We start from the raw sequence: 23,055 nt of genomic DNA, 5'->3' as shown, positions 1-23,055 counted from the left end.
TACAACTGGACAGAGTGTTCGCGCTGCAACTGAACAGGGTGTTGCTTTTACAAATGTACAGGGTGTTGGTTTTACAAATGTACAGGGTGTTGGTGTTACAACTGTACAGGGAGTTGGTGTTACATCTCTACAGGGAGTTGGTGCTGCATCTGTACAGGGTGTTGGTGTTACAACTGTACAGGGAGTTGGTGCTACAACTGAGGATTCTGGGGATTCCTGATGAAGGGCCTTTGCCCAAAATGCCGATTTTCCTGCTCCTTGGATGCTTCCTGCCCTGCTGTGCTTTTCCAGCACCACTCTAATCTTGACTCTGATCTCCAGCATCTGCAGTCCTCACTTTCCCCTAACTGGGGTATTCTGTCCAGTTTTGGACTCCATCGTTAATGAAGCATGTACTGTATCAGAGGCTGGTCATAAGAGATTCGCTTGGCTGGGATGAAGGGTTTGACTCATCAATAATGGCTGAACAGATTTGACCTTTATTCATTAGAGAGGTGATCTTGCTGAAGCACACAAGATTCTGAGGGGTTTGATCGGGCAGATGTTGAGACGTTTCCACAAGTGGGCCTGTTCAAACCACCCGACATAGTTATAGGGAGATTGTTTAAAACTGAGATGCGAGGGAAGTTCTCCTTGCAGTGGGTAGTGAATAGAATTCTCTGCCCCAGAACACTATGGAGGCGAGATCACTGGAAGTGTTTAAAGAGGAGATAGATTTTTGAAATATCAGAGACAAGGGACTCTGGGACAGCTGCCATAAAAGAGGATTTGAGGCCTGCAGCAGGTCAGCCATGACCTTGGCAATGTGGGGCAGACTCATGGGTTCTCATTCTTAGGTGTGTTAAAAGCAAAGAGAGAAATGAAAAAAATGGAAGCAGAAGAAAGGACATTGAGAAACCTTGAAGTAGAATTAGAAAATGGAGACGTGAGAGAATAAAGAAATGAGGAAAGAGGCAGAGAATTAGAAGCAGTCAATTTTAAAGCTTGTTCATTGAAGGGAAATAATGAGGATTATCTTGTACCTTTGACTTTGCAAAGGATATTCGCTTGATACCTGAACATGGTGAGGGAGGAGTGGAAATGTACTTTGTGGCTGTTCAGACAGTTGCTACAAAACTGAAATGGCCGACAGAAATTTGTATTATTCTCCGACAGAATGTATTTGTAGGGAAAGCTCTGGAGGTGCACTCACCTCTTCCAGAAGGCCAGTCAGGTGACTATGACAGACGGAAGAATGTTATTGTCAATGTCTATGAGTTAATCCAAGAAGTCTACAGACAGAAATATTGGAAAGGAAACAAGGTCCAATATTTGTGAAGGTTTGCTCGAAAGAAGAAAATGTTCGTACGTGAATGAAAGTTGAAGAAGGCTTGGAGAATTTTAGGGAAGGGATTCTGGTGACTGAATTAAAAAGCAGTGTCCATAAGGTCCCACCTGGACAACTGTAAAGTCAATAGACAGAAATGACAGATGGTCAGCATCTGATGTGGAACCATAACAGGAATGGGTGCAGTTGTGATACTCAGAAATGAGGATGAAGGCATGGGTGCTCCTCAGGTTAGTAACTGAGGAAGTCTGAAGGGTTGTTCAACTCAGATGTTTGAATTATGTTGATTTATGATTATTCCATTTGGTTTATACAATAACAATGTTGAAACTGAAATCAGTTTTGTTGCTATTGGCTTTATGGGGATTCCTTCTCTTAAAAAAAGTTATCGGTCTCTTTGAGAATCGTAACAATTATTTCAATTTTGATGATTGCAACTCCTCCTTAAATATTGGCAAAAATGAAATTAAGATAACGGAGGCTTTGCTGGGAGTTTGGTGCAATCATCTATCAGTGATTGCTGACAATAAACGTCCCCTAGTTTATGGGAGGCATGATGGCCCATTGGTTAGCACAGTTGGCTCATCGTACCAGGGAGCCAGGTTCAATTCCAGCCTTTGTGACCGTCTGTGTGGGTTTCCTCCCACTGTCCAAAGATGTGCTGGTGGATTGATCATGCTAAGTTACCCCTAGTGCCCAGGGATGTGTGGGCTGGGTTGATTAGCTATGGGAAGGGCAGGTTTACAGGGGTAGAATTGGGGGTGGGAATGCCCTTCGGAAGGACTTGATGGGCTGACTGGCCTGTTTCCGCATTGTAGATATTCTTTAATATCCTTTAATATCAACATAGAGACTGAAACTTGAATTGTGATTGGTGCAGATAATGAGGGGAGCTTTAACTTCCCAAGTGGACAGTAAAGGGATTTAACATTTCGAAATCTGATAGCTGACCTCCATCTGCCTCAATCATAGTATTCTCTGGTTTTAAAGAAAGTGTGTTGGGGGGTGTTGGAGGCATTATTTCCCATCAAAAGACGACCAGTTCTTAAATTATGTTAATGAGTCTGTGTGGATGAAATCTGAATATTTGTACTTAACAGTTCTGAGAGTCTTTCCTGGGCTTAAGAAATTCAGTAGCTGTAGGGAGGTGAGGTAGACTCACTTTGTTCTGCTTGTGGGTCAGTGGGAGCAGGAACACTTCGCTTCCAAAAACTAACCTATTTCCTTCCTCATCATTTCTTTCCCCTGCCTAACCTAAAGTTTTTCCAAAAGCCCCAATCTCGCCAGCTGCGTCCTCCCTGTCTAATGCCCACAATCACCTCTCCGACCTGTAGGCCTTCCCATTGGACAGCTGGCCTGGCCGGAAAACAATTCCTAAACCTGCCATTGACATTGAGAGAGCCGCTATGTCACCTGCATTTCTGTCTTCCCCAGCAACTACACGGTCTCACTTCCTCTGTGTATATAGCGGGGCCAATAAGCCACTATAATTCGAGACTTTGTATAATGTCAAATGGCTTTTATGCCTGATGTAACAGGAGGAACAGCCCAGTCATTTAGTTCTGGTTACCTGTGTAGGAAAAGGATTGCAACCTGTGATCCAGTAGAGTATCGCTGCGCATTTAGACTGGTGCTGCAGTCAGTGAGCCCTCCAACTCCTTGAACTAAGATACACGACAGACTTTGAAACTTAGTTCATTGCACCAATGAGCAGGATGCCCTGATAAGCCACTGAATTGCCTGCGGTGTGCACGTGCCTTGGGAACATTTGGTAGATTTCCAGGTTGGAGCATGGTGATGATCTTGTGCGAATTAATCAGCCGTGATATGTTGGTACACTTCAGATTGCATTTCATAATGTCTTTCCCTTATGGTTTTAAGAGAAAGTGGTACCCATTTAAAAAAAAATAGACCTGACAATCTGATTTTATTTAGAGAGAAGGGGGCCATGTCAACTTTGATTTGTAAGCTATGTTGACAATGGAAATACTAAGCAGGGGAGATGTAAAGCAGGCTGCTCATTTGCCACCACTGTTATATTTCTAATGCAGTTATAATGCAGTGTTAACGCACAATTTCTTTATAGAAGCATTGTCAGACAGCAGTAGATGCAGGATGGGGGCAACAGGACATCAGAGGGGCAAAAGCTTGTTCAAAGAAATGGGTGGCAAGAATTATCTTAATAGGCAAGAGAAATCGAGAGGCAAAGGGATTCAGGGAGGAAATTCCAGAGCTTACACCCTAGAGAGCTGCAGCTGCCATCAGGGGGCGAGGACAAGAATCTCAAACCCGGTGAAAATGTCCAGACCGCCTCCCAACCCAAGCACGGTGGGCTCCCTCGAGTTTGAGGCCCGAGCTAATCAGACCCGACTTCACTTCAGCCTCCCCCCCCCATCACAGGCATTGCTGCATTTAGCAGGCAATACTAGTATAAGGTATGGGCACAGAAACAGAATTGGAGGAGCACAGCGGGTGGAGGGGCAGGGAGGGGAGTTACAACTCTGTGGTAACGTGAGGAGTCCGTGAGAATGCGAAGATTTAAATCGATATGCACCGGACTGGGTGTGAATGTAGGTTGCTGAGTGTGGGGCTGATCAGTGAATGGGACTTGGTGTGAGGTAGGATAGCAGGAACCCAGATTTGGATACACCCAGATTGATAGTGGGTCGAGAACAGTGACCAAGCTGGCTGACAGTGTGTCATGATAGTCAAGGCTAGAGGTAGGAAAGGCCTGGGTGGTTTTAGCAGCAGATGAGTTGATGCAAGGTGGAGACAGGAGACATTACAAGGTGGGGGCTGGGATCTTGCTGACAGAGTGGGGGCTGCAACATTCACTGGACAAAGTACTAGTCTAATCACTAACTCAAATCAGATAGCACGGTTTTCTACTAATGGTTGCTTTTTGTCCTTCAGGCTCTACGCAGCTACAATGAGGGAGATATCGATGGAGCCAAAAAGCTAGCACACATGGCAACACTGGTTGCCATTGCAGCCATTATTATTGGATTATTAATTATTGCAGTCTCTTGCATCGTTCACTTCTCTCTGGTAGGCTCTATTCACTTTGTATCTTTTAACCTGGCTGTGTTTAGAAGCACATTTAATGATGAGTTGAAGTGAAACAATTTGCTTTGTAATCTGCTTTGGTTCACAGTAAGGACTGGCATTTTCTACAAAGGCCTTACCAGAGATTTCTTTGGTCTCAGGGGGGCATAATAATAAGAATCTGACGTCAACAGTCAAATCCTATGATGCTGACCTGGTCACTGTGAAGTTTGTTGATTGGTTGGGTGTCACTCAGACCGGGAATGTTCCAGAATTCAGCCCCTGATCTGTGCTGAGTTTGTTGACTTTAGTTCAGTCAAGGTACTACAATTAGCTTCAGTGCTCCTGAGCTGGAGAAAGGGTTACTGTCCAATCACTCTTACTACAAGTGACACGTCTATGAAACATGGAAAATCAGAGCAGGAGTAGGCCATTTGGCCCTTCAAGCTGACCTCACCATGCAATATAATCATGGCTGATCATCCAGCTCAGTTCCCCCATTCCCTTTGAGCCCAATAGCCCTAAACACTATATCTATCTCCTCCATGACAACATTCATTACTTTTGTCACAGCCATGTTCTGTGGCAGGGAATTCGATAGGCTCACCACACTCTGGGTGAAGAAATTTCTCCTGATCTCAATCCTAAGTGGCCTACCACATATCCTTAGACTGTGACATTTGGATCTGGACTCCCCACTCACCGGGGACATCCTGCCTATGTTTAACCTGTCTAGGCCTGTTAGAAGTTTGACAGGTTTTTATGGAAGATGGTCATCCGAAGGTCCAAGGCCTAATGTCCCTGACCGCTGAATGTCCCGACTGAGAGGGAACACCCCTGCCTAGTGATTGTTGTATGGTGTCCATCTGTTGTCATAGCATCTTTAGAAATAGAACCAGTCTGACTCAACGTTGAGACACAGACAGAATTTAATCTCACACACTTTTAATGCATTATCTGAGCTGAGATGGCATCTATTATTAGAAAAGCTGAAACTATCTCGAGAATGTAACTGAGGAGTTCTGGAATTTGCATATTAAAGAACCAAAACTAACATATCCCATTCTGAAAGATGGAAGACTTAATCTAAATTTGTTTAATATATCATTACAGCTCCGTGACCCTTTTGCTATAAATTCTGTGTCCTGTTCCACGACCACCTGATGAAGAAGCAGCGCACCGAAAGCTAGTGCTTTCAAATGAACCTGTTGAACTATAACATGGTGTTGTGGATTCTGCTCATATATCTTATGGTCTTATTCCGGGAGATTTCAGGCGTGTTCGCAAAACTAATCCCTGGCCACTGAGTCAGAGCTGAAGTTCTGACTTCCTGAAAGTTTTACTCATCCTATGAATTAACTAACTAGTGGAATAATGCCAAACTGTTTTCTTTTTGCAACAAGTTACAGGATTTCTTTACTGAACAGCCCTCACTTTAAGCCAGGTCTCGCAGGCGTGGGAACATAATAGGAGAGGCTGCAGTGACTCCTCAGCAGAGAGGATGGTGTTGTCTTTAGAAAGGGATTATGTTCACGTGTCGAGATATTTGGGGGATCAGTTCAGTGATCCTGCACTCCAGCAGGAAGCTGCGTTCCAAGAGGATGCAGTTCAGAGAATTAGAACGTTCACCCTAACCTTCTTTCCCAGTCAGAAATCACATGACACCAGGTTGGAGTCCAGTGGGTTTATTTGAAATCTCGAGCTTTCCAAGCGCTGCCCCTTCATTGTGTGACTTCTGACTTTGTCCACCCTGGTCCAACACTGGCATCCCCACATCATGGCTCCTCTCCCAGAGAAAGGTCCCACAGTGTGGGAAAAGGTCATTTGGTCCCGACTGACCCTCCGAAGAATAACACACCCCAACTACTCTACATTTACCCCTGACTAATGTACCTAACCCACACATACCTGTGTCTGAATACTGGAGGCAATTTAACATGGCCAATTCACCTAACCTGTGCACCTCTGAATGATGGGGTGGGGGGGAAAGCCAGAGCACACCCAAGTAGACATAGCGAAAACGTGCAAACTCCACACAGACAGTGACCCGAGGCTGGAATTGAACCCGGGTCCCTGGCGCTGTGAGTCATTGTGCCAACTGAGTGCGAAGTCTCTGAATTTCTCCTTTATTCTGGAGCCATCATTTACTTCAGATTTTTTTATGTTTGCAGTTTCTGAATAAACAACAGGGAAAAAAATATAAAAAGATAAATAAGGAAAAATAACATGAAGAGACCAGCATCACGATGTATTCAGCAGGTTAGCAACACAAAAGTAATAATAAACCAGTATATGTTTATTAAGACCAAAAGATAAGTTTAAACAAATCAACAATATCATTAAGGGGTCATTTACATCAGATAAGAATGGTGACCATTTCAGTAAGGACTGAGTCCTGGTGGCCTTGTGGTATTATCACAGGATTGTTAATCAGAGACGTAGGAATGTTCTAGTGACCCAGGTTCGAATCTGACTATGGCAGATGGTGGTATTTGAGTTCAGTCATACAAAACCTAGAATTAGGGGTCTAATGATAACCACAAATCCATTGTTTAGGGAAAACTCCATCTGGTTCAGTAACGTTCCAGAGGGAAGGAAACTGCCACCCTTACCTGGTCTAGCCTACAAGTGACTCTGGACAATTAGGGAAGGGGCAATAAGAGCTGGTGATGCCCTCATCCTGTGAATACACAGAGACCCATAGCTGCTTTATTAAAGCTGATCAGGGGGGATTTTTTTAGGACCTGGAGATCAAGTCTTACAGGCTTGACCAAGGCTGCACTGTTACAGCAGGATGAAGGATCATGTCTGTTGGAGGCTGAAATAAGAAAGATGTGCTCACAGTAATATCATGATGGAGAGGTCCCTTCCCCTATATAGGGGATGGGGAGAGGCAATTAGGGAGCAGAATGGAATCTTAAGCGCTCATCCCCAGACTGATACAAGCGAGCATTGCAGATAATGCAACCATCTCCTTATACACGATAATTTAAAGTGGGCAAACCATAGACAGCAAATTGAGGTGGACACAAGCGAGTCTCGTACTTTTTGGGTCCCTTTCTTGTTGAAAGAGATGCTGTTTTTCTTAAAGTTGGAAGCCAGAGAGTGAAAGAAAGTTGTTACAATGGCCCATACTGGAGTCCAGTTAGATCTTCACAGAAGGATCCAAAGCAATGAGTTGGGTACGAAGATGTACCTTCAGTAAAGTGGAGCTCCTTTAGTTACACAACCAGATATAGTTGGATTGACAGACAAATCTAGAAGCTCCATGAATTGGGAGTTTACAGATCGGCAATCTCTGACTGCAGCAAAGCAGGAATTTTCAGGACTCACTCATCGGGTGATAACCTTGGAGCTATAAACTCGCAATTCACTGCTGAAACCCTACAGTCAAACTTAGCCAATCAACACCTCGAGTGAGAGCAAGCTCACTTCTCTTAATTGAACCAATGAGAAAGGGATCCAGGTTTTAGATGTGCCTGGAAATCTGGTTGGATGCATGTGACGAAAGGAAACAGCGGATCTAGAGGAGCCACACCAAAGCCCCTTAATTTGCTTTTCTGGTTCTGTATTAGTCAAGCCATAACCTTCAGCCATTCTCATTCATGAGTGAACAGAAACTGATACAGAAACCTCACATCCTTCCCCTGCAAGAGGATAATTGTAGGAAATTAAAGTTTGGAACCATTGGGATGAGCACAATCAAACATCTCATTAACAATTTCCATTTGTATGACCTAGTTAACGTCAAGAACAAACCCATTTACCTTTCTTAAAACTGGGTCCCGTCAGGAGGGATTCATAAAATCTTCATCAAGGTGATGGGTTCTTAATGAGGTCTTAGGGAGACGGCATTTAAGGAGGGAATTCCAAAGTGTGTGGTGAGGTTATCCTTGCTTTTTAGGCAAATCCAATTGGGGCTTTTATTCTCTGTGGATACTGAGTTGCATACAGATACAAGCTGGTACCTGCTCACAAGTAAATGAGAAAATCAAAGTACATATAGGTGGCACTGCTTCCATTGTGCAGTGTAAAATGAACACCCTGACTGACAGCTACTCAGCACCACAGCACAAATGCAACATTCAAGCTTTGTTGAGGCACTGGTTGGAACGGGCTTGGTGATCCCGTTCAACTCTATCGTCCCATCCAAGAGCCAGAGTGTTGTGCAGAAGCCTGACCTGCGATAGTAAGATCCATGAGTATCCTCACGTTGTTTCATTTGCTGACAGACCACCTCACCTGGTCAGAGAAGTACAAATTCTTCAGCTTATATCATTCGAAAGCTGTATGACTCGTTTAACAAATTAGAGTTGATTCTTTTGGCTTCAGTTCTTATAGTTTAGGGCCTGCTTTCTAATTCCAGAGACTTATCCTGGTTTTCATGTTGACATGTCCACTCCTAGGCTAGTCACCCTCTTTCCTCCTCTCTTCAGCTCTCTCTATATGTAATTAAGACCCTGCTTAAGAATGACCTCTGTGATGAAGATTTTAGTCACACCCCCTTTTCATATCTCCTCGTTTAGATTGAAATCGAGCTTTCTGTGACACTACAACCTTGAACATCTTGAGATATTTTCCAAAGTTAAAGGTGCTTCATAAGTGCAAGGTGTTATCTCCTTGGCCTCATTACCCACAGTCAGTATTCCCAGATCCATTCCTGGCTTTGGCACCATGGTTTTATTTAACAAACACAGGCCCACCATAACCCAGAATTCAAGGATGGAAGTCAATCTTAACATTGACAGGAACTGAGAAAACATTTTAGCCTGAGTTGTTTGATACATCAAGCTAATGTATGTAATCGATTTTCTCTTGATCGGACCATTTCCCTGTTTGATCTTCCGCTCTATAAGATGAGCTTTGAATTAAACCCCTGAGCTGAGGATAGTCAAAGAAGGTTAAATTCTGGAAGGAAGATAGGTGTAAAAATATTTGAAGGAAGAATTGCAGCTTGCTCAGTAACGCTGATTACCAGATCAGTGTTAATTTAACGTGAAGAACTGTTGTTTAAAATGCTCTATAATCATCTGAACAACTTAAAATCCGTTTGTTTTTGAAAAGCTACATAAGATGCATCTCAATAGGAGACTGCACTGTGCAGACGGAGGAGTTGCTCAGTGAATCACTGCACTCCAGCAGATTAATAGCCCCCTTGAAATAAATTAAATGTGCCTGATTATGTTTGTTAGAAAATATATTTTTCTTGAAGAGTATTAATTCAAAATGAGGTATGACAGTCTGTTACCTAACTTCCAAATCATTCTGCAGATATTTTGGAAACATATAACCACAAACATCCAGGCAGCGTTTTGCTTCCAATAATTCCAAAGGTTTGCTCAGGCTATAACTTTTCAAATACAGGTTTCCAGAATTTTTGAGATTCAGAAAAAGATCATGGGAGATCCACGAGGAGATAGAATACTGTCTGTCTGTGTATCCGATGCTTTTGTCTTTATTGATAGACTAGAATATTCTTTCAGTTGTTGCACACTCATTGAATTGTTATCTAAACTAATGGCACTGTAGTCGGGGGGGGGGGTTATATTCACAGGGATCTCTCGGACTACAACCTCAGTGAATTTGTGCCAGTACATAATAGGGTAAATATTTACAGGCTCCAAATTAAAAGAGCAAGGGCAAAATTTAAAAAAAAATCAAATTAAGAAAATAAAATAGAAATGCAGGGCCAGGTGATGTGTTGTACCTGCACAGTGTGGGAGCTGGTGGACCTCACGGCACGGTGGCACAGTGGTTAGCACTGCTACCTCACAGCGCCAGAGGCCCGGGTTCAATTCCCACCTCAGACGACTGACTGTGTGGAGTTTGCACATTCTCCCCGTGTCTGTGTGGCTTTCCTCCGGGTGCTCCGGTTTCCTCCCACACTCCAAAGATGTGCAGGTCAGGTGATTTAGCCATGCTAAATTGCCCGTAGTGTTAGGTAAGGGGTAAATAGGTGGGTTGCGCTTCGGCGGGTCGGCGTGGACTTGTTGGGCCGAAGGGCAATGTAATCTAATCTAGTTCATAGTGATCACATCTGTAGGAAGTGACGGTTGCCTGAGGAACTCTAGCTCAGAGTTGATGAGCTGGGGTCTGAGTTCTGAACACTGCAACACATCTAGGGAGGGGGAGAGTTACCTGGATGCTGTGTTTCAGGAGACAGTCACACCCCTTAGATTAATTACCTCGAATTCAGTCAGTGGTCAGGGACAGGAGAATGTGACTACCAGTGAGGTAGGTAGAGCGAGCTGGGAGGTAGTGCTGAAGGAGCCGGAAACCCTTAAGGTTATCTGACAGTCTGAGACACTTGCTTCCTGTGTGGGAGAGTGGGAGCTGCAGGAAGAATAAGTAAGCTGAGCATAGCACCGTGGTGCGGGGAGAAAAGAGACATGGAGCTGTAATCAGGGATAGTATAGTCAGGGGAACAAACTCTGTTCCGTATGGCCAGGATGGAGAGTCCCGAAGGCTGTGTTGTCTGCCTGGTGCCCGGTTTAGGACTTCTCATCTGGGCTGCAGAGGAACTTGGAGTGGGAGGGGAAGGATCTCGTTGTCATGGTCCATGTAGGTCCCAATGATATAGGTGGAAAGAGGCTGTATTGAGGGAATGTGGTCAGAAGTCAGACAACACCAGGTTACATCCCAACAGGTTTATTTGAAATCACAAGCCCCTTCGTCAGGTGAAGCTCCCCGAAATCTTGTCTTTTCCAAATAAACCTGTTCGACCATAACTTGGTGTCGTCTGACTTCTGACCTTGTCCACCCCAGTCCAACACCGGCTCCTCCACCTGACAGAATATGAGCAGTTAGGGGCGAATTTAAAAAGCAGAACCCAAAATGTAATGAGCTCTGGATTACCATCTGAGTCAGGAGGAGTTTGGCTCAGGGTCAGCAAGATCAAAGGCTCAAAGATTGGTGTGGGAGAAACAGGTTGGAATATATGGCACACTGGCACCAACACTGGGGGATGGAGGGAGCTGTTCCAATGGGATCGGCTCTACCTGAATCATGCTGGGACCGGAATCCTGGTGAATCTCATGACTGGGGGTGTGGACAGGGATTGAAATGAAATAGTTGGGGTTGGAGGGGGGTGTCCGGTTTGTGGGAAGTCATTGAAAAGTTAAAAGGGAGGGCGGCTTCTCAGTGGTTATTAATGTTTCCAGACAAGTAATCAGACTGAGAGTGTCTAAAGGGTCAGGAATCTCACTTCAGGGTCAGGAGATAAGGGGTCAATTATGAGAAGGGGAGCTGTCGACACAGGGCTGAGACTGGTGGACTTAAATGCATGTGCAGGAAGTATATACAACAAGATAAATGAGCGAATTGAACAGATTGAAATTGGCAGATACGGTGTTGAGGCTATCACAGGGACATGGCTGCAAGAGGATCAGGGCTGGGTATGAAACATCCAAGGCCGTGGCCGATGAGCAGGAGGACAGGGGTTGCCTTGTTTGGAAGAAATGAAATTCAATCGATAGCAAAAAGCATTATGGCTTCGGAAGGTGTAGGATCAGTGCGGGTAGAATTGAGGAACCGCAAAGGGAAATCTGTACTGGTAGTAGTCAGGCTGTCTGAACTGAGATGAGGAGGAATTTCTTCAGCCAGAAGGTGGTGAATCTGTGGAACTCATTGCCACGGAAGGCTGTGGAACACAAAGTTGTTGAGTGTATTTAAGTCAGAGATGAATAAGTTCTTGATTAGTAAGGGGATCAAGGGTCACGGGGAGAAGGCAGGAGACTGGGGTTAAGACACATACCATACACGATCAAATGGTGCACGGTTTCCTTTTCAGACTATGGTGATTTGTAACCAGTGGATTTCCACCGGGCGCAGTGCTGGGAACACAAGTGATTATAATATTTATTAATGGCTTGGAGAAAGGAAGTGAACATAGGGTGGCACAGTAGCTCAGTGGTTAGCACTGCTGTCTCACAGCACCAGGGTCCCAGGTTCAATTCCAGCTTCAGGTGACTCTCTGTGTGGAGTTTGCACATTCTCCCCGTGTCTGTGCGGGTTTGCTCCGGTTTCCTCCCACAGTCCAAAGATGTGCAGGTCAGGTGAATTGGCCATGCTAAATTGCCCATAGTGTTAGGTGCATTAGTTAGGGTGAAAGGGTCTGGGGTGGGTTACTCTTCGAAGGGTCGGCGTGGACTAGTTGGGCCGAAGGGCCTGTTTCCATACTGTAGGGAATCTGATCTAATCTACTGTGGAGAACACAAAAATAGTTTGAAATACAAATTGCAAGACGGATACAGACAGTTTACAGAAAGACATTGATGGGTAAAGTAAGTGGGCAAAAGGTGGCAAATGGAGTATAATACAGGGAAATGTCCATTTTGGAAGGGGGGGGTCTTATTTAAATGGAGAAAAACTGCTTCACAAAGGGGCCTAGGATGTTTGCATATGAAACCCAGAAGGCTAGCACATAGTTATAACATGCAATCTGGAAGGCTAATGAAATGTTGGTCCTTATTTCATCAGGGTTTGGAGTATAAGAGTAGAGACAACTCACTATAACTGTACAAGATGCTGGTGAGACCACATCTGGAGCACTGTGAACAGGTTATTTCATTGGAGGCAGCTCAAAGGTGGCTCACTGGGATGGTCCCGGCTATGGAGGGATGCTCTTATGGGCAAAGGCTAAATCGGTTGGGCTCTACTCACTGGAGTTTAGAAGAATGAGAGGTGACATATTGGATTCTTAAGGGGCTTGACAGGGTCAATCCTGAGAGGATGTTCCCCCTCATGGGAGAGCCTGGGACTAGTGTTAGAGGAGAAAGTGAGGACTGCAGATGCTGGAGATCAGAGCTGAAAATGTGTTGCTGGAAAAGCGCAGCAAGTCAGGCAGCATCCAAGGAGCAGGAGAATCGACGTTCCGGGCATGAGCTCTTCTTCAGGAATGAAGAAGAAGGCATAGTCTTGGAATAAAAGGGCATCAAGTTAAGACTGAGGTGAGGAGGGATTTTGTCTCTCAGAGGGGTTGAGGGTCTTTGGAACTCCTTGCCACAGAGAGCTGTGGATTATTGCCACAAATTATGCAAATAGCCCAGAACCTGGGGGAAGGAACACCAGGTGAAAGGTTTATGGTGGGGAAGAGGGCTCCCATTTCAGTGGGAACCAGTGTCACTTTTAGGACAGAAATTAATAAGATGGGCTTCATGTGTACTGGTTTGATGCCCCGCTTCAGTTGGAAAGGGTAATTAGGGAGTAAGGAAAGGCTGTAAACCAGCAAGGTTGGGTGGGAGGTTGTTGGAGGGTTTGTGTGCCAAGAATGGTGAGAAACCTGAAACAAGATATGGCTGAAGAATATAGGAAAGAAGAAAATAAGGAGGGCATTGATGTGAAGTAACTAAGAAGTCAGAGAGTGGACCCTCATAAAAAGGTTAAACACAAAGAAGAACTAGATTAAAAATGATTTAAAAGGTCTGGAACCAAACAGGAGAGTCAGTGTGATCAGGCTGTGGGACTGATCAGGTGTAGGGATTACTGAGAATCAGAACTGGGAAGGAAATTAGATTCGATTACTTACAGTTTGGAAACGAGCCCTTCGGCCCAACCAGTCCACACCGACCCTCCGAAGAGTAACCCACCCAGACCCGTTCCCCTTCCCATTACTCTACATTTATCCCTGACTAACGCTCCGAACCTACACACCCTTGAACACTACAGACAATTCAGCACGGCCGATTCACCTCACCTGCACATCTTTGGACTGTGTGAGGAAACCGGAGCACCCGGAGGAAACCCACGCAGACACGGGGAGAATGCTGGAATATATAATGTGCAATGTTTAGAAAATATAGGGAGGGAAAACAGGAATGTCAAGCTGTACTTATTTAGAACAACACAATTGCAGTTGGAAAAAGTGACATAAAATAGATATAGAATCCATGCAGTTAGAGAGAAAAGATAATGAGGAAGTAACTACAATAATAGGTGTTGTCTCCAGCCCATGTTATTATGGAGGCATGTGAGGGTGGCAGAAATATCCAAATAAGGCAATTAAGTAAAATACATTGAATAGTAACTGGGAATGGATTACAATATTCCAATGTTGACTGGAGAGAGCTCACTACCAGTAAGTACACTGTCGAATAGGGGACTGTGATGTAAAGTGTGAGATTTATTTTTTTAAATGCTAGTTGATGTGGGTCTTTATTACTTCTCATTTCTACTCAAACTGATTCTACGTTTTGATTTTCAAAACTGAAGTAATCTGTCTCTGTGGTACCAATATTATCCTTAATGAGCAGGGCTGCCCTCCATATTACTTTATGAGCTGGGGTGTGTTTATGGGTTAGTAACTGCTGTGCCTGAAGCTAATCGCTAACTCGTTAGCATTTCTTGGGTCATGGCAATTTTTACAAATCCTTTTTTGATACTAGTTGTGTTAATGGGTTTATGCTTACTTTCGATTGTTTATGACCCAGCATGGTAAGTAATAGCACCTCAAAGTTCTCTTAGAGTTTTCTGGAATCTGTGTTTTTCTGTTTAAGATTAAGGGATGTACCTATAGCTGAGACAGAATTACATTTAAACTTGGTTAGTGTTGGTCCTGGGAACTCCTTGGAACAGCTTGGCTGCACACAGTAGTGCGGCTAAGAAAGGAATGGTAGGTTTAGTGAATCAGATTACCTTGGAGTGAAAAGTTAGTGATCGTCCCAGACCAGAGGTGTTGGAATAAAACCCAGAAGTGATTATTCCAACTGGTTGCCTGGTGTGTGGTGAATCCAGAAAGAAATTGCCTGCAGTTCCAGTTGAAGTCACAAGTGACTTAAACCCATTAAAGGTTAGAGATGGGGATTCTGGTGTATTATACAAGTAGCATTTTAATAACTGTACTGGGATGTTTTGGGTAAAACTAAAGCCAATTTGTTTCATTTCAATTTATAAAGGAATGCTTTGCGATTAAGGGGATTATACTATTGTAAGTAGATCATTTGAGTAATTCTGTTTTATCTGCATTCCTTTTATAATAAATTTCCATTTGCTTGTTAAAGCAGTGTCTTCCTCCACCAGCCACACAATGACATTCTCGACCTTGGCACCAAGCTCACAACAGCAGAAACACCTGCCTTTTTCTCTAACAGTACCTTTTTTCCACAGTTCCTCACTATCTGGTGTCCTCAGCAGATCTAACCTTGACCTCTTCCAATCCTACATTCAGATGCTGCCCCTCAGAGATGGAAATGTTAGGGTGCAGACAGTGGCCATTCGGCCCATCGTTTCCTGCACCAACCCTTCAAATGATCACCATTACCGAGCACCAATCACCTGTTTATCTTCCATTCCTTTGCATATTTATTTTTATCCAAGTAATATCCACTGACCTCTTGGATGCCTCAGTTGAACTTGCCTTCACCACATTTCCAAGCAGTGCATTCTAGACCCAACAATGTTAACTACTTGCAGTACAAAAGTTTTCTTTTAATATTACCCTTGTTTCTTTGATAAATCCTATTGAATCCACACCCTCTTGTCTTTTTACAAACAGGTTTCTGTCTACCTACTGTACCCAGCCTGCTCATGGTTTTGTAAACCTCTTTCAGTGTCTCCTTCCTGCCAAGGAGAACAGTCCAACTTCATCAATCTGTCCTCATTCTAAAATTCCCCATCCCCGGAAACATTCTACTAAATTGTTTCTGTACTCTCTCTAAAACATTCACATCCTTCCTATAACGTGGTGCCTAGAACTGTACACAATTCTCCAGCTGAGATCTAACAAGTGTCTTAAGCAAGTTCAATATCACCTCCTTGGTCTTCTATCCTGTGCCCCTATTAATAAAGCTGAGGATACTGTCTGCTTTACATGCTTTTTAAAAATTCACTTATGGGACGAGGGCATCGCTGGCTGGGTCAGCATTTATTGCCCGTCCCTAGTTGCCCTTGAGAAGGTGGGGGTGAGCTGCCATCTTGAATTGCTGCAGTCCACCTGCTTGTGGGTTGACCCACAATGCCCTTAGGGAAGGAATATCAGGATTTTGACCCAAGACAATGAAGGAACGTCGATATATTTCCAAGTCAGGATGGTGATGGCTTGGAGGGGAACTTGAAACTGGTGGTGTTCCCATGTGTCTGCTCTCCTTGTTCCTCTAAATGGAAGTGGTTGGGAAGGTGCTGTCTGAGCACCTTTGCTGAATCTCTGCAGTGCCATCTTGTAGATAGTACACACTGCTACTACTCAGCATCAGTGGTGAAGGGAATGGATTCTTGTGGATGTAGTCCCAGTCAACTAGGTTGCTATGTCCTGGAAGGTGTCAAGCGTGAGTGTTGTTGGAGCTTCACCCATCCAGGGAAGTGGGGGGGATTCCATCACACTCCTGACTTTTGTTTAGATTAGATTACTTACAGTGTGGAAACAGGCCCTTCGGCCCAACAAGTCCACACTGACCCGCCGAAGCGCACCCACCCATACCCATTCCCCTCCATTTACCCCTTCACCTAACACTACGGGCAATTTAGCATGGCCAATTCACCTGACCTGCACATTTTTGGACTGTGGGAGGAAACCGGAGCACCCGGAGGAAACCCACGCAGACACAGGGAGAACGTGCAAACTCCACACAGTCCTGAGGCAGGAATTGAACCCGGGTCTCTGGCGCTGTGAGGCAGCAGTGCTAACCACTGTGCCACCGTGCCGCCCACAAGAAATGGGCAAACTCCACAGAGACAGTCGCTCAAGGCGGGATCCGAACCTGAGACGCTGTTGTTGTGTGATAGCAGTGCTAACCACTGAGCTACCGTGTCCACCACTTGTGCCTTGTAGATGGTGGACAGGCTTTGGGGAGTCAGGAGGTGAGTTACTCACTGCAGTATTCCTAACCTCTGACCTGCTCTTAGAACCACAATGTTTATGTGGTGAGTCCAGTTGGGTTTCTGGTCAATTTGCAACCCCCAAGGATGTTGATTGTGGGCGGATTCAGTGATGGTAACATCATTGAAGTCAAGGTGTGTTAGATTGTCTCTTATTGGTGATGGTCATAGCCTGGCATTTGTGTGGCATGAATGTTACTTGGCACTTGTCAGCTCAAGCCTGGGTATTGTCCAGATCTTGTTGCGTTTGAACATGGATTGCTTCAGTATCTGAGGAGTCATGAATGGTGCTGAACATTGTGCAATCATCGGTGAGCATCCCCCATTTCTGATGGACAGAAAGTCATTGATAAAGCAGCTGAAGATGTTTGGGCCTAGGACACTACCGTGAGGAACTCCTGTTGAGATGTCTTGGAGCTGAGATGACTGATCTCCAATAACCAAACCATCTTCGCGTGTGCCAGGTATGACTCCAACCAGCAGAGAGTTTCCCCCACCGATACCCATTGATTCCAGGTTTGCTAGGAACTCCTTGATGCCACACTTGGTCGAAAGCTGCTTTGATGTCCAGGCTGTCAGTCTCACCTCCCCTCTGGAATTCAGCTTTCTTGTCCAATAACCATGAGGTCAGGAGCTGAGTGGACCCAGCGGAACCTAAACTGGACATCACTGAGCAGGTTATTGGTGAGTGGGTACTGCTTGATAGCACTGTTGATGACATCTTCCATCACTTTACTGGCAATCAAGAGTAGACTGACAGGATGGTCATTGGCCGGGTTGGATTTGACCTGCTTTTCATGTACAGGACATACCTAGACAATTTTCCATTCAGTTGTGTAGATGCCAGTGTTGTAGCTGTACTGGAACAGTTTGGCTTGGGGAGCAGCAAGTTCTGGAGCACAAGTCTTCAGTGCCTGTACTGTTTCCAGAATGTTGTCAGGGCCCATAGCCTTTACAGTATCCTCTGTCTCCAAACGTTTCTTGACATCACATGGAGCGCTCTCTCGACATGTCCTGCACATACGCACAGATCTACGCCACCTTTAAAATTGTCTCCCCTGTAACTTCTACACCAAGCTGCTTCACCGTCCAAACTTGGAAATGTACTGCCATTCCTTCAATATTGCTGGGTCAAAATCCTGGAAGAGCCTCCCTAACAGCATTGTGGATACACCTACCACATGAACTGCAGTGGTACAAGTCAATTATGAATGTGTCATAAATGCAGACCTAGCCAGCAATGCCCACAGCTCATAATGAATTTTTAAAAAAACACCTTTTTTCCACACGCTGACTCCACCCCATCACAGTTCACTTGCTGCTGAAACTACCCACCAAGGTTTTGTTACCTTCAGATTTTAAAAAGTACTTGGACGAGCACTTTAAGGGTCATAATGTTCAAGGCTATGTGCTGAGGGCAGGAAGTGAACTTGGAGAGGTTGTCATGTACTTTGGATGATTCCGTGACCTTCCAAGCTGGTCTCTCACAATCAACCTCGACGCCATTGCTATGTATGTCCTAAAATGTATCAAATCCTGTTCATCTGCCAGCCCTGTGCTCTCTGACCAAATCAGTTTGTGGTTAACCTGCGTCTCAATTTTAAAATTCTCATCTTTGTTATCAGGTCCCTCCATTGTGGTCTTGTCCCTTGCTATCTCTATTGTTTCTTCAGCCTTACAACCCTCTGAGGGATCTCTGTTCCTTGAATCCTGGCTCCTTGAATTTAATCGCCCCACCATTGGTGACTGTGCAATCAGCAGCTAAGCTCTGGAACTCTGTCCCTTAACCTTCTCTGCCTCACTCTGTAATGATTGTAACCAGCTCAGCCAGCTGGACCTCATAGAATCTGAGTTCCCTGATTGGGGCTGTTAATCTGGTCCAGTCAAGGAGCCCTGGCTGACAGGAGTGTCAGAGGTTCTGTTCACTCTGAGAGCTGGCTCTGAGGGAGTTGGATCAGTGTCAAGGACTCTCCCGGTGTAAATAAAGGGGGACTTGGGGGACGGGATACCATCCTCTGTGGAGTTATTTCAAAGATGATCCTTAAAACCTACTGTTCTTGGCAAGCTGTTGGTCATCTGCCATAATATTGCTCACATTCTAAGTTAAAGGTGCTATATAAATACAGTTCAATCGCGAAAAAAAAATGTTGATTTCCTGACCTTCCTCCTCATCCATAAAAAGCTGAGCTATATGGACTTCACTCTGACTGCACTCTGTAGAGGAACCATCACTCTCACCAGTACTCTGATCGGAATAGGGGGAGATGTGTTCAGGTGATTGCTGCGCAGTCTGTCTTATCCTCTTCAATGCCTGGACCATCATCCATTCAATGTCTGTGAAACTGCACTGTGACCACCTGCTAGAAACATGTTATCCACGTTGTGACAGCCTCATGTCTACACTGCAGTGATTCCTGCAACCTCCAAACCTGAAACCTGAGCTCCTCCAGCTGACGGCATCTTCTTCCGTTATCCAGGACATGGGAAGCATCCCGGAGTTCAAACACGGCACAGGATGTACATTCAACAGGACCGAGGGAGTCTGCATGCGAGTACTTTTAATACGCTGCTAACCTAATTATCCCAGTTACACACACACACAGAAAAAAGACAATGGAGATGCTCACCAAAAAGGTTCTGAGGGCACAGTGGTAGTATCCTAACATCTGAGCCAGGAGGCTTGGGTTCAAATCCTACATACTCCACAAGTTATAATAACATGCTAGCAGGTTGATTTGAAATATCTAACCTTGATTTGATTTTGAATTGCTCAGGTGCTCCTCCTTGCTGCATATCCTTGAACTGCAACATCTCTTTGCGATTGCCCTTGAGCAACCACAACCATCGTCCTCTATGGTTTGGCAAGATACAGAGTAGGGAAGAGTTTTCCCATCGAATCCCATTGAGCTCCTTGATGTCACTTGTATGCCATTTCTGGAATTCAGCTCTTTTCTCCATGGTAGAACCTACGCTGTCATAAGGCCAGACTGGCCCCGGATAAACCTGAACTGAGCATCAGCAAATAGTTTATTTATTTACAAGTGCCACTTTGCAGGCCTGTCAACAACCAGCTTCCATCAGCTTACTGTTGATTGAGGGTAGACTGATAGACTGGTTGGACTTATAAAGTCATAGAGATGTACAGCACAGAAACAGACCCTTCAGTCGAACTCGTCCATGCCGACCAGATATCCCAACCTAATCTAGTCCCATTTGCCAGCACTTGGCCCATATCCCTCTAAACCCTTCCTATTCATGTACCTTCTAAATGCTGCAATTATATCAGCCTCCACCACTTCCTCTAGCAGCTCATTCCACACTGCTATGGGTTGACGCACGATGCCCTCAGGGAGGGCATTCCACGATTTTGACCCAGCGACAGTGAAGGAACAGCGATATATTTCCAGATCAGGATGGTGAGTGGCTTGGAGGGTAACTAGAAGGTGGTGGTGTTCCCATGTATCTGCTGCCCTTATCCTTCTAGATGGAAGTGATTGTGAGATTGGAAGCTGCTGTCTGAGGATCTTTGGTATACTTCTGCAGTGCGTTTTGTAGATAGTACACACTGCTGCTACTGAGCGTCAATGGTGGAGGGAGTCGATGCTTGTAGATGTGTTGTCAATCAAGCGGGTTGCTTTGTCCTGGATGGTGTCAAGCCACATGAGCATTGTTGGAGCTGCACCCATCCAGGCAAGTGGGAAGTATTCCATCATACTCCTGTCTTGTGCTTCGTAGCTGGTGGTCAGGATTTGGGGAGTCAGGGGATGAGTTACTCACCACGGTATTCCTAACCTCTGACCTGCTCTTGTAGCTGCTGTGTTTCTGTGGAGAGTCCAATTGAATTTCTGATCGATGATAACTCCCAGATTGTTGATAGTGGGGGATTCAGAGATGGTTACACCATTGAATGTCAAGGGGTAGTGGTTAGATTGTCTCTAATTAGTGACAGACATAGCCTGGCATTTGTGTGGCATGAATGTTACTTGCCATTTGTCAGGCCAAGTCTGGATATTGTCCAGATCTTGTTGCATTTGGACACAGAATGCGTCAGTATCTGAGGAGTCATGAATGGTGCTGAACATTGTGCAATCATCGGCGAAATTCTCCACTTCATGTGATGAAGGGAAGGTCATTGATGAAGCAACTGAAGATATTTGGCTCTAGGACACTACCCTGAGGGACTCCTGCAGAGATGTCCTGGAGCTGAGATGACTGACCCTCTATAACCACAACCATCTTCTTCTGTGTCAGGTATGACTCCAACCACCAGAGAGTTTGCCCCTTGATACCCATTGATTGTAGTTTTGGTCGATGTAGTTTTGGCTCTCACTCTCCCCTCCCCTCGGGAATTCAGCTCTTCTGTCCATGTTTGAACCAAGGCTGTAATGAGGTCAGGAGCTGAGTGGCCCTGGTGGAACCCAAACCAGGCAGGTGATTGCTGGGCAGATGCTGCTTGATTGCTCTGTTGATGACACCTTCCATCACTTTGTTGATGATCGACAGTAGATTGATGGGGTGGTAATTGGCCGGGTTGGATTTGTCCTGCTTTTTGTGTACAAGACATGCCCGGGTGGTTTTCCACATTATTGGGTAGATACCGGTGTTGTAGCTGTACTGGAACAGCTTGGCGAGGGGAGTGGAAAGTTCTGGAGCACAAATCTTCAGGACTATTGCTGGAATGTTGTCATGGCCCGTAGGTTTTTGCAGTATTCAGTGTGTCCAACTGCTTCTTGATATCACGTGGAATGAATCGAATTGGTTGAAGACTGGTCTCTGTGATGCTGGGGACCACTGGAGGAGGCCGAGATGGATCGTCCACTCGACTCTTCTGGCTGAAGATTACTGCTGGTGGAGGCTGGTACAATTGCAGCATTTAGAAGGTATATGAATAGGAAGGGTTTAGAGGAATATGGGCCACTGGTGTTCTGGGCTCTTCCATCATTGAGGTTGGGATATTTGTGGATCTTCCTCCAGTGAGTTGTTTAATTGTCCATCACCATACACGACTGGATGGGTCAGGACTGCAGAGCTTAGATCTGATCCATTGGTTGTAAGATCACTTAGCTCTGTCCATCACTTGCTGTTTATGATGTTTGGCGTGCAGGCAGTCCTATTTGGTGGCTTCACCAGGCTGACATCTCATCTTCAGGGATGCCTGGTGCTGCTCCTGGCACACCCTCCTGCACTCTTCATTGAACCAGGGTTTATCCCCTGGCTTGATGGTAGTGGTCAAGGAGCAATATATTGGGTCATGAGGTTACAGATTGTGCTGGAATACAGTTCTGTTGCTGTTTATGGCCCACAGTGCCTTATGGATGCCCAGTCTTGAGCTGCTAGATCTGTTTGAAGTCTGTCCCGTTGAGCACAGTGATCGTGCCACACAACACAATGGAGGTTATTCTCAATGTGAAGGCGGCACTTCGTCTCCACAAGGACACTCTTACTGATAATGTCATGGACAGACGCTTCTGCGCTGGCAGATTGGTAAGGATGAGGTCAAGCAACATTTAAGAGGCATTTGGATGGGTATATGAATAGGAAGGATTTGGAGGGGTATGGGCTGGCAGATGGGACTAGATTGAGTTGGGATATCTGGTCGGCATGGACGGATTGGACTGAAGGGTCTGTTTCCATGCTGTACATCTCTATGACTCTAAGTATGTTTTTCTTTCTTGTTGGTTCCCTCACCATCTGCTGTGGACCCAGTCCAGCAGCTACGTCCTTTAGGACCTGACCAGCTCAATCAGTCGCAATGTTGCTGAGCCACTCTTGGTGGTGGACATTTCAATCCCCCACCCAGAGTACATTTTGCTACCCTCCGTGCTTCCTCCAAGTGTTGTTCAACATGGAGGAGTACTGATTCATCAGCTGAG

General features: G+C 45.2%; 1 protein-coding gene across 3 annotated transcripts in view; it reads left to right on the top strand.

Moving 5' to 3' along the window:
* Nucleotides 1–23,055, top strand: part of LOC140487857 (transmembrane protein 233-like) — a 197,853-nt gene that overhangs the window by 128,893 nt on the left and 45,905 nt on the right. For all 3 annotated transcript variants that reach the window (XM_072587205.1, XM_072587202.1, XM_072587203.1), the window contains exon 2: nt 4,241–4,375. In XM_072587205.1, the coding sequence (XP_072443306.1) occupies nt 4,241–4,375 (135 nt within the window). The remainder of the gene's footprint in view (nt 1–4,240; nt 4,376–23,055) is intronic.

The sequence above is a fragment of the Chiloscyllium punctatum genome, chromosome 17 (assembly GCF_047496795.1).
Source record: "Chiloscyllium punctatum isolate Juve2018m chromosome 17, sChiPun1.3, whole genome shotgun sequence".
NCBI lineage: Eukaryota > Metazoa > Chordata > Chondrichthyes > Orectolobiformes > Hemiscylliidae > Chiloscyllium > Chiloscyllium punctatum.
The sequence above is the reverse complement of the archived record's forward strand: the minus strand, read 5'-3'. Positions and strand labels throughout refer to the sequence as shown.